Source organism: Sturnus vulgaris, chromosome 2 (genome assembly GCF_052056855.1).
Source record: "Sturnus vulgaris isolate bStuVul1 chromosome 2, bStuVul1.hap1, whole genome shotgun sequence".
NCBI lineage: Eukaryota > Metazoa > Chordata > Aves > Passeriformes > Sturnidae > Sturnus > Sturnus vulgaris.
Window position 1 is genome coordinate 46,104,449 of NC_142244.1, and position 12,300 is coordinate 46,116,748.

General features: G+C 44.8%; 1 protein-coding gene across 1 annotated transcript in view; it reads right to left on the reverse strand.

The window, feature by feature from the left end:
• The window catches only part of GUCY1A2 (guanylate cyclase 1 soluble subunit alpha 2), a 150,698-nt gene extending 141,379 nt beyond the window's left edge, over positions 1-9,319 (reverse strand). The window contains exon 1 of the mRNA XM_014877624.2: positions 9,062-9,319. Within this exon, the coding sequence (XP_014733110.1) occupies positions 9,062-9,319 (258 nt within the window). The remainder of the gene's footprint in view (positions 1-9,061) is intronic.
• Between the last annotated feature and the right edge of the window lie 2,981 nt (positions 9,320-12,300).

A 12,300-nucleotide genomic window follows, 5' to 3' on the forward strand; every position in this document is an offset into this window, starting at 1 on the left:
TTCTCTTCTTGCGGCTTCATTGCCTCGGTTTTCAAGGGAAAGAGCTTCCACTTTAACTGCATCCCATCTTACAAATGTCTTTCCTAAGCCAATCAAACATAAACTTTCCAATCTTCTCAGAGGACAGAGATTTTAGCCTATTCTCTAGCCATTTTCCATTGCCTCTGAAATGTCTTTCATTTGATTGCGACACCTCTGGAAATAAACGGTAAGGCTCATCTGCCCAACTGCAGGCACCCACAGTGATTCATTTCATCCTCTGGCTGGCATCTAATACGTGCCTGAGGACTCAGGCTTTATAAATACCCATTTCTTTCTTTTGTCTAGGAGAGACATTGAGCGATTGCTATAGACCTCGGCATCTTAGAATGTTTAAGTAAGGACAGGCAAACCCCACAATGAGGTGACAGAACTGCACACAGTATCCCAGATGACTCAGTCTAAATTTACATAAACGCAGTTTCAAATTCTCCATGCCATTCCTTTTGCATCCTAAGATACCTAGATGGAATCAGGGACGAAAGGGGCTGTATAGAATGCTGCCAAGAGAGCATCCATGTACACAGACAGTTCCTCCTTAACCCTAACAAAGTTTCAAAGATTTTTCCTTGGAAAAGCTAAGTGGCTCCTAGCTGAGCTTCAGAAGGGCTTCAGCAGTCACGCTGTTAAAAACTTGAGTGCTTAAAATTTTAAATTTGGAAGCTGAAGCACTGAAAAGCATAACAGGCTCTGCTAGAAACCACTTTGCTTCTATCAGAATTTCTTCAAGTATGTGCATCGGGTCAGGGGGCTCCCCCACACTGCTGTGCCCTGGGGAGCTGCAAAGTCCTTCCCAGAGAACCAGCACCCCTACATGCTGGAGAGCCTGTCGACCTCAGCCAAATCTGCACTCTGACACTGCACTTCTAAATGCTTCAAATTTCAGGTGTTCAGTCACAAATTCAGCAGATGTGTACGATTTAAATTGCCAGATTCACTGCTGGTGATAATTCATTAATGAAAAACATTTCCTTTTGCATATTTCAAAACCGATTTTAGTCAAGTCTTTGTGCTTAGGTGATTGCAGATCTCTAAGCACACACGAGCAGGTGTGCATCTGGCCCATCTGAAAGAAGATAAATGGCAAAACAGTCATTTTCAGTCTGGGTATTTTTAATATTTACCCCACAATCATGTAAGCAGTGAAAAACTGTTCCCTCCCTGTCCTTCTGGTCAGCAAAATATTGAATTACAGAGGTTGTAAACAAAGAATCGAGGCTCCAGCTGAAGACAAACATTTATCAACACTCCCAAGTGCCAGGAGTGGAGAAATAAGCATTGAAATTGCTGCAGCTAGGGAAAAGCAGAACTGAAAAAGAAAAGGAAGGCTCCTTTGGCATCCAGCAATGTTCTGATGATGCAGAAAGGAGGAAGACTCCCTAGAAGGTCCCGCACAGCCAGCATCCCTCCCTGTCCCATTCCCAACAGCCGAAGAATGGAATGAAAGGGGACAGACAGAAATCAGAAACGGAGAAACAGAGTCACAACATAAGCAATCATCTGAAATTTTTAAAAAAGAAATAATCTTTAGGGGTTTAATAGTGCTTTTGATAATGTAATCAGGAAAAAAATATAGGTTTGCTCTCTAGATTCTGAACATTTTAAGGTGCACTCATTTTTCAACTCCTTCTATTTGAGCTAAAAGTATATTTTCGTCATGAAGACCAGCTTCCCAATTCCAGATGTTTGTACTTTAGATAAAAGCACCCCCTGCTTGCAGACCTCCACGACTGGCAGCAGATTTGGTATCAAGAGAGGAAGATGCATAATCCCCAGGAGTGGGCTGTCTGGGGATCCAGGGCAGGGTGACTGACAGCTGGAGGCCAAACAAGCTGCCTGCAGCAGCTCACGGCCATCCAGACGGGACCGCCCGAGGGTGCAGCGCCCCAGCTCAGTGTGACTGGCAGACAAACCTGAGACCATTCTGCTCCCCACTTCATACCAACTGGGGTCCTCTTCACAGAAGTACTTGTGCACATCAGACAATTGCCTTCATTTAATAAATAACATGGAGATTGAGAATTTTGCCCAATGCTATTTCATGGCAACCACGCAAACACTGTGAAGAAATAAAGCAGAGCTAAATAATGATTAGAAACTGTACGTTCTGCATCTCCAGCTGCCTTTCAGCTAGAAGAATCACACACATTACGGATGGAAATTGCCTATTAGATCATCTAGCCTAACTCCTTGACAGTGAAGGATAAATATCTCAGGGTGCTATCCCTTATAACACCAGCTGTGATCACTTTGTTAAACTCTGAATTTCAGCCTGGTCTGGAACAGACAGAACTTTTCTGTGCTGCAGAGAGAACGTGTTCGATAGGTAAGAATATAATAGATGATATATTGCTAATGCTACCTGTTCATCTTTTAATGCAACTGATATCTACTACATAATATCATCAGTGCTACTCCAGCAGACTGATAGGAAATGAAAAGCTTTATATGTCAGTCCTTTTCAAGGATTTTTTTCTGCTGAGATAGAAGAAGAACCAATTTCCCCAGTGTAACTGGACCTAATTTCATATGCAGCTCTGCACAGGTATTTATCCCTTTGAAACCTATGGACAAACCGCAGATGTTTTCCATCTTCATTCTTAGTTTGAAACTTAGTTTGCGAGTTGGCAAACAGACGTGTAGAAAGAATCTGGATACATGATGGAATATTTTCTTTTATTCAAAGCACTTCATAACAGCCTTTAACATTAGCACACGGGGTAGAAGGCAAGAGAAGGCTTTCCTCTGCATTAACATTATGTGTTTTATCAGAGTACAACCAACTGCTGTGAGGTGGTAACTGGCTCTGCTGAAAGGGTTTCAAATGAAGGACATTCACACTCCTTTTGAAGCAGCCATGGGGGCTCACTGCTTTCATAGGGGCATATATTAATGATCACGACATTCTCATCTCCCTTACGTCTTTCTCTATTCACACCTGCACACTCTGGCCAGGGGAGAGGCAGAGAAGTGCAAAGCAATTTAGATCAATTTTGTGGGATTACCACTAGTGCTGCCACACTCTGCTGTCAGCCAGTGGGTCAGATCTGCCCGTGGGCAAGCCTATTCCCCAGCAGGGATATGCTCGCTGCTTCCAGGCAGCAAACATGTCTGCAACCTGTGAATGTTTCCGAGACACATTTTCTCCAAGCACTGTGGGGAAGTTAAGATTCAGCCTGGAACCACACCAACATTAAAAAAGCCAATATTACTATGATTGGTCTAAGCATTACATGTCAAATACTTAAACTCACACTCAATGAAATTTCATCAAGGTCAATACAATGCTGCAGGCCCTTGGATGCAGGTAATTTTTTTAGTATTTTATTTGCTGAAGCTGAATTTTCTTTGCATCAGATGTTAAATTACTAAACAAGACAACTAAAACCCACTGTGATGCTCATATTGATGACATTTTCCTGAATGCTCCTGTTTAAGACATCACATCTCTATTTCAGGCGATGAAATAACAGATTGATTGACTACAGACTGCTTCTGTGACCTTCTGTATAAATGACTTTTGTCTATGTTAAGTCGAAAGATACTCAGCAAAAGTCTAGTTTTATTATATTTTCCAAAAAAAAATTGTGTTTGCCTGCTGAATTTAGAAATTAGAAGTTTCTCACAGAACGTGCCCTTCCTTTACCATTTTCAAGCTTCACACCCACATTCTTCAGAAGGATGTTACTCATGTAAAAAGCTCACCCAGCCTGGGCTACTAAGTGAATAAGCTCATCACAGCACTGATATGGGTATCATTTGACATTACCTTATTTCATTCAGAAAGACAGGCAGAAGTCATTCCTACAACAGCAGAGCTTAGCTATACACGATGTTTTAATGTAAGTCATTAGGAGCTCAGAATACTTGCATGATTTTTTTTTTCCAAAATCCTATTCAAGAATCAATTTGCCACCTCTCCTGTTAGCAGCAGCATCTTGTTAAGGGAATAGATGTAGAAAGCTAGTAAAAGGAGTAGTATTCATGGACACTCAGTGGTAGAGGTTTATGATGGAGCCACGTTGGATATAAGCTGCTATGCTGCAACTTCTCTGCCAAAACCCCACCTCCGCTCACTGGAGGATTCACTTGCAATTAAGCAATTTGAAGTTACAGTAGTTCTGTGACATAAGTCATAGCCTACACACTAAGATAAAAGACTGCCTTTATGTTCACTTTTCTTCCATTGGCAGGGAAAGGACTGCATTCAAAAAGACAGTTCTTAAATTCAAACTATTTGGCGGCAGCCAGTAGTAGCTTCCTAAATAACACAGGGGAAAAAAGTGTTTTTACTTTATAATGTTTTGAACTGGGCCTTTAAAGAATAGCAGAAATAATTCTAAATGAACAGAAAAGTATATATAAGTGATTTTCATTTAACAGTTTTATAAGTGATGCGTTACATTGACCTTTCAGAAAATAAAATCAAATGGATGTGAGTAATTTTAATGCTGTGTTATGCTGTAATTTGTGTTTCAGAAAGATCAGTGCAGTGCTTAGGGGTACACAGACTCCTCTGAATGCATGCCCAGTCACTCTCAGCTCCTTTAGGGATAGTCTATGACTCTTAGATGGGAGCAGAGTATTTGACTTTTCAAATCAGTGACAAATTATGTTTTCTGATTTTGATTCTATTTTCAGCCTGGTATTGGATACAAGTCAAGTTAAAACTGGAGCAAATGTGAAAATTGCTGCAAGGAACTAGAATTCAGCATACTAAACTGCACTTTTAAAGAATCAAGCTATGCCAACTGGTGCCAGGATACCATTCCCCTATAGCAGAGCTCTTAAGGGCAGAAAATATTAATTTGATAATGAATAGCATATAGTATCACATTCTCGACTTATAATCAATCAAAATTTATGTCTTTGTGGGTGTCAAATTCATCCTTTAAAATGGAACACGATAACAAAGTGGAATCAAAAGGAGAATGTATCATTAAATTTGCTTCTGATGTGCATATAATTACTGAGTTATTTCTTAAAAACAAGGTCATAAATCAATTAACTTCTCAACATTTTATTATTTATCTCCAATAAACTGAACCCAGCCTGGTGACAAGGACAACTTGTTTGTTTTGAGAGCAGCTGGATCTGGCTACAGATAGAGTGCATAACCAAAGACCATTCGACAGCGGTTCAGATGAAGGAGGACAGAGGGACATCTGTGTTGTGTCAGGAACATGATTTAGGAACATGTTAGAACGGGTAGGAGCTGCCTTCACAATTACTCAGCCCTGTGGGAACACCACAGGGATCAAAGGCTGTGAGAGGGCAGAGACAGTCATGGGGCAATATGCAGGGAGCACTGTTGCCAGGATCTCACGAGCCGATGGAGCCACAAGAGCTGTGTGCAAAGCCTGGGGTTTATTGCACTAAGTTTGATCCCACCAACCATCATTTTCACCAACCATCATCTTCACCAACCATCATCTTCACCAACCATCCCCTTCACGCTCGGGTGCTGAGCACAGCTCCCCAGCCCCACGGGCTGCAGTGCTGGGCTGTGCCTCCACCCGTCTGATGTCAGGGCACTTGGCTACACAGCAAACTGGTGCTGGGGCAGGCAGCAGGGCAGCAGCTTGATGAGATGTTCAGTACCTGCACAGTCAGTCTGCTGAGTGCAGCTGTGACAGAAGAGCTGCCTCTCCTTGCATTGCTGCTGCTCTGCCTCCCTGCCCAGGGAAACCCTGCTTCCCCAGCACAGCCGTCACAAATGCCAACGGCGGGATGTGGATGGAGGTCTCATCACCACACACTTTTTCCCCAAAATACACAGCTGTTCTGGTGGGAGGTGAGCCCTACCATCCTTCTTGTTCTGGCACTCAAAAAAGAGAGAGTTTGCAGTGAGCACATTCCAGATGAGCAGTAGCAATCCTTCACCCATCCAGGCATGTCAGGAAACATTTACAAACCCACAGGAACATAAAATGAACCCGTGCTGATTGAGAATCATGTCCCTACATCCTCTGGTTTCTGGAGAAAAATCTCCAATAATAAATATAAGAGAGAAGGTGGAACATCATGTCTGCTGGAGAGTGCTAGAAACTGTTGCTCTCCAGGAACAAGGAGAATGGGGTGGATTCAGTGCTGCAACACAGCAAGGTTCACTTCTTGATATTTTCCCACAGTTCTACAAAAAGAAATGTTTGTGCAAAGTAATACTCAGCTAAAAACTGAGACCAAGATTACAAGTGATAAAAAAATGCAGTAACTTATATTTGCTATATTTAGTGTAATATATCTTGAATGCTTCATTACTCCTACAATCTACATTGTACGTAGAATCTCCTACAATGGGAAGCACAGCTGTACTAACTCATGAATGAATTGCACAGGAGATACATTTCATATACATTTTTGCACGCCAATCCCTAAGACTTAGCCTGTTTGCACAGCCTTCTTGCTGCTCTGCCCTATAGACACCCCTCTTGAGTGCCCAATGCATTTCTGCCCCTTGGATGCTCCTTCATCCTCTGCTCAGAACTCTCCACATGCCCAGAGCAGCTCTCAGTAGCTCCTGCTACCACTGAGAACTTGCTGCAAGGTACAATAGTATTAAATACACACACAGAATTTTTCTTCAGTGAAAACACAAAACGATATTTTACTGTGTACTCCATTCTTAGTCATTGTTGAAGGAAAGCACAAAAAACTACGGCTAAATATAAACATCAGGAACCTGTAGCATCCTTCAACTCTGAAAGTTGGGATGAGGACAAATAACTGCTGCATTCATGTTTGAAGAGACAGCATTAAACCTTGCAGGCTAGATATATAATATATGCATCTGTACATAAATAAATATGTTTATATACTTAACAGAGACCCCTATCTATAGTATTATGGAATTAAGATCTATCTACATCTATAAAAAAGTATTGGAGCTTTTTGTTTGGAAAGAACATCTGTCAGTGCTCCCTTCAGACTTGCCTGCTAATTTAACAAACAACATAAATGAGTCTTATTAAATCAATTTTATAGGCAAAGTGGGTTTTTTACTTCTAATTAAAGTTATTCCTGATTTATATCAGTAGATGTGAAAAAATAATCAGATCCAAAGTGTTAGACATATGGCAACTTGACTTGTTGTATGAAGGGATATATTCAGTACCACGGAACTCAGTAAGAAAGAGCCAAAATAACAAAGCATCTCAACAGTGGTTTCTCTGGATGAAAAATGAAAAGGCAGAGGACCTGGTTCTTTTCTTAAACCAAGACTAGGACAACAAGACTTCTTTGATTTAATGACATTAATTTCGGCCAAAGATGGGAATGAAGCTGTAGTTACGATGCCAAGATAAAAAGGGAAATTTTAAATAATGTGTATCACATTTTAAATTTTTAAATAACCTATTTTTTGGCAACAAGGGTTGCTATAATTACCTCCCAGGGAAACCATGAAAGCTGTTGTTTGGGACATCAAAACCAAGTTAGATGAAATTTTTGCATTCTTACGTAAAATTTCTCTGCAAGCAGGGAAGAAAGAGGACTTGGATCTATCAGTTTTATTCATTCTTAATTCAAGGAATGTGTTTATTTTGAAAACAAATTCAACACCTGATCTGTAAAACTATAATTGTCTTTTATAGCAACATAATATAGGAGATAACAAAGCTTAGAAAACACAAATACTAAGGTTATCTCAAAATACTGCACTGAACTACTTCTGAATACTTCAAATATTTGGGGTAACATATGCTCTAATTATACATCATTGCATTACTATCAAATTAAATCGCTTCTCCTTTTTTTAATATACTAAAACAAGACAGGTCACCTGAAATATCATCTATTAATATCAGCATTACAAGACCAGATTCCCAGTGGAGAGGGAAAAAATCAATGGGGAAGAAAAGTCTTAACTGCAACCGGATGACTATTAGCTATTTAATGCACTAAAACTTCTCCCTTTAAACAGCTCGTCTACTCCTGTCCAGCACTTTAATTCCAAACAGAAAGAGTATATTAAAACCAATGCAAACTGAGAGTTGATTGTGATGAGACTCATAAGGAATTTCCAGAGCTGGCTAATAATATGAAAAGAGATGATCTGATGCCACATTAGCAGATACATTGTCCTGCAGATTAAGACTACTTGTTGCCATTAATGTTTTATGCTTTAATACATTAAACTATCTCAGAGACCAAACAAACATTCAGTAGCAGCTGAAACTTTAGGAGGAAATTTTAACAGTGATCACAGATGTGTGTACAGGAGCATAGCACGATCAAAACAAAAAGGCTGGAAAAAAACCTTCTTTTTTACACTAATCTACGAGAACTCCTGAGACAGTGATTTCAGTCTTATGAAATTATACCAGCGTGTTACAGGTTCTACATGAATTCAATTCTGATGTTAATAGCGTACAAACAATGGGTCCTTGACTCTCAAATACAGGTGCAGCTATCCAATCTTTCAAAGATCTCAAAGTCTACTTTAAAGAAACTGATCTGTTAGGAATGTCTGCGCATCCAGGAGACACAAGGAAATCTGTTGCTGAAATATTTCCGAACGCATAGCCAGAACTTTGCTTTACCCTATTCACTACAGAGAAGCCCTACAGATGCAAGAAGTTCACATCCCCTCATTGTTCAGGAACAATGTGCACGCCATGCATCATACAGATGTAACTTTTCATATATTAAAAAAAAAAAAACAAAAACAAAAACAAAAAAACGTTGCTAGTACCAGTGATAAGCACTTTTTGACTTTGTTTTCATTCAGAAAGGGAGTCGCCAGAAATGATAAAGCCAGCCAAAGCGGCAGCTGCGCCTAAGCCTGACTCCCGACCCGATTTCCAGCACCGGGCTGCCGGGAGCCGTACTCCCGCAGGTTTGCGGGGCTGGCAGCGGGCAGCCGGAGCGGGCATGGAGAGGCGGCGAGCTCCAGCGACCCCGCGGGACCACCCGGGAGGGGGGCGCGGGCACCGCCGCCTCCTTCCCGACAGGGACCCGACCGCCGGGCAGCGGCGGGGCTGTGCCGGGCGCGGGGGGGCGAGGAGCGGGCACGGGCACTCACCGCGGGGGCCGTCAGCCGGCGGATGCTCTCGCCCAGCGAGTCCAGGTTGACCCGCCGGCGGCGCGGAGCGCGGCGCGCCCCGGCGCTGGCCGCGGCGGCGGCGGCGGCGAAGGGGGTGTCGGCGGGGCCGGGGGGGCTGCGGCTGCCGTTCCAGCAGAGGCGGGACAGGGGACACTCGCCCTCCTCCTCGGGACTCGTCTCCGGGCAGTCCGAGCCCAGCGAGCTGAAGGACTCTGACGAGATCTTGCGGCGGGACATGGTGCCGCGGTCCGGGCGCGGGGCGGCGGCGGGCTCAGCGCGGGGCGGCGGGCAGCCGCGGCGGGCAGCGCCGAGCGGGGCGGGCGCGGGGGCGGCCGCCTCGCATGGCCGCGGGTGCCCCTGGGCGGGCGGGAGGCAGCGGCGGAGCCGCCGCGCCGGGGCCGGGGCCGGCGCAGATCGCGGCTCTGCCCCGCTCGGCGGCTCTGCGCGCCGGGCCGGGAGCGCGGCTGCCGCGCCGCGCCGGGAGCCTTTAAAGCGGCGGCGGAGGCAACCGCGGTGGCTGCTGCCCTCCTCTGCCTCGGCCGCCCGCCCCGCTCTCCCCTCCCCCGGCTCCCTCGCTGCTCCGCGGGGATCACGTGTTGTTTGGAGCCCTTTCCCCCTCCTCCTCCTCCTCCTCCTCCCGCCTCCCCCGCCCCGCTCGCCGCCTGTCGCGCCCGGCCCCTCTCTCCGCGGCCCCGCCGGCCCCGCTGCCCCGCTCCGGGGAGATGCTCCGGCGCCCGGGGAGCGGGGCGGGCCGAGGGCAGGGCCGGCGCGCAGCCCGCGCTGCCGGGAGGGCGGCAAGGGCGCTCCGCTCTGCGCCCGGCGCCTTGGAGCGGGGCTGCGGGGACCGGGGAGGTGGCCCGGTAGCCCCGCACGGCTCTGCGGGGAGCGGCCGTGCCAGCACGGGGACCGGGGACCCTGCCGGGGCCCTCCCGTGGCTGCAGCCCCGGCCCCGGCGCGGCCGCCGGCAGTCCCGGCGCGGTGCTGGACAGCTCCCTGGCAGCTCCAGCGGCCGGGAAAGCCGCTACGCGCTCCCCGCCAGCGAACTTTGGAAATGGCATTAGGGAAGCTGAAGCTTAAGAAATAAGTCATTTTTAAAACTGGGGAGACAGGATGCGGGCTATCAGCTTTCAGAAGCAAAAGTTGTCGTCTTTGTGCAAGCACTGCTCCCGTTAACAGTGTAGGTCATGTCCAAAACAGCAAAGAATCTGAATTCATTCCCGTGCTACAGCTCCGGCAAGGAGAGAAAGAACTGGGATAGAGCACCCAAAGCAGAGGAGCTTCGATCTCGGATGACACACAAGGTGTCTCCTTCCCAACTTTCCCTACCCATGCTGCCAGTTTAAACACACCTTTAGAGATTCCTTCCAATAATGATAACCCCATGTAGTTCTCAGCAAAAATGCTCCAAGGAAATGTGATTTTAGCTGAAGTGGTTCGTCCTACCATCAATGAAGACAGCTTGTCATTACTTTCCCTTTGTTCAAAAAAAACTTATTTTAAAAGGCAATGATTTTAAGGTAGTTTTTACTCTATCTTTTCACTGTATTATGACATGTTTTACAACCTTATCCTTTTAAATGTCTGAATGCAGCCTAAACAAGGACTCACTGAAGAAACTAGGGAGACTTCCACAGGTATGAAGGAGCTTTTGAGCATGGCCCCAGGCAGCACAAGCTGGTGCCTGCTCTGAGAGGGGGCACAGGTTTATGGCTGAGCACGCTGCTTTTAACTGGGGCAGGACAACCTCTGCCAGGACACTGCTTTCAGTGTGTCATCCTTGTTTCCCTTGATTCTTGGGTTTTTTCTTTCTTTTCATTTTTTTTGTCTTTTTTTTTTTTTTGTCTTTTTTTTTTTTTTTTGTCTTTTTTTTTTTTATTAGAAATAGATATGGAGTCTGATGATCGAAGTCTGTGGCATGAATCCTTAGGACATGAATCAGGCATGACTTCACATGCAAGTACTTCACACATGACCCTTCAGATCTGTTGTCCTTCCTTGTGTTTTCTCCTCAAGTGATTAACAATATTCATCAGTATCTGAGTGTAGGGAGTTAAACAGTCACTTTGCCTTTTTTCTTCCTCCCTCCGAAGAAATCCTCATTTTCACAGGTTCTTTGAGACCTGCTGCACAAACACTTGCTGGCCCACAGACAAGCTCCCACCACTGAGAGGACTCAGGTACTAAGGGGTCTGGAAGGTGCCCTTTGGTGCTAAACATCATCCCTAGCACAGGGTACTCTGTGTTAAGATGTTAACGTTCTTCACATGCTCCAGTTTCCATTACATTTACTTCCTTCTCATAGACCATTTCATACAGTGCTCAGTGAAGCAAACTACCACTGGTTTCCTGGCTGATGCAGTGACAGAGACAACTGGGTAAGAGCCACATAGTTTAGCATGGAAAATGCAAATACATATTTATAAGTTCTAAACTGCTAAAATACCAAAGTGGCAACTGGTTCCATGTGCAGCACTTCAGCTGTAGGGTAAGCAACTTGCTTGGAGGCATTTTGCATTTTATTCAGCACTAAGGAAAAGTGTTTCAACATGACAAAAATGACACCTTTTAGATCTTCAGTTTCCTCTTTTTCCTGAAGTTTAATGTAGCACTTCCCCATGCAACTTCCCAATGCAACTTATTGGTAGAATTTGATAGTGCTTCTGTGTTCCCCTTGCAGCTTTAAAAGTTACTTTCCTCATGCTCCTCTTGGCCATATTCTTTTTATGTCTATAATGTAGTAATCCTGAAGTGAAAAGGAAGATTCTCTGCCTCAGTGACTATTCCTGAGGTCAGGACAACATAACCAAATGTACTTGTGTACCAAACCAACTCGTTTTGAGAATGTGAAAGACATCTTCCTTCAACATCTAGATAGTGAAGTGCACAGCTCAGCAAAAAATGCCATTAGGTTCTTCAAGTATTCTTCTGTTCAGATGAAGCAGAGCTTTGAGTAAACCCTGACACAGTGTTGGTTAGACTGATTAGATACAACCTTTAAAGCTGTGAAAGTAAGCCTCATACGTACCCAATCCAGCTGCTAAGGATATCAGTAGTCTGCATAGTGTAACTCTGTTTGGGATTCATGACATGAAGTGCACAGAAGTGAATAGAGGAACCAGCTGGAAAACTACCAAACACTATTGTAAGTTTTCTCGAGCTAAATAGAAATGGACAGCAGAAGATCCAAGATGATGCAGATCCTGGGGATGAGTCGGGTG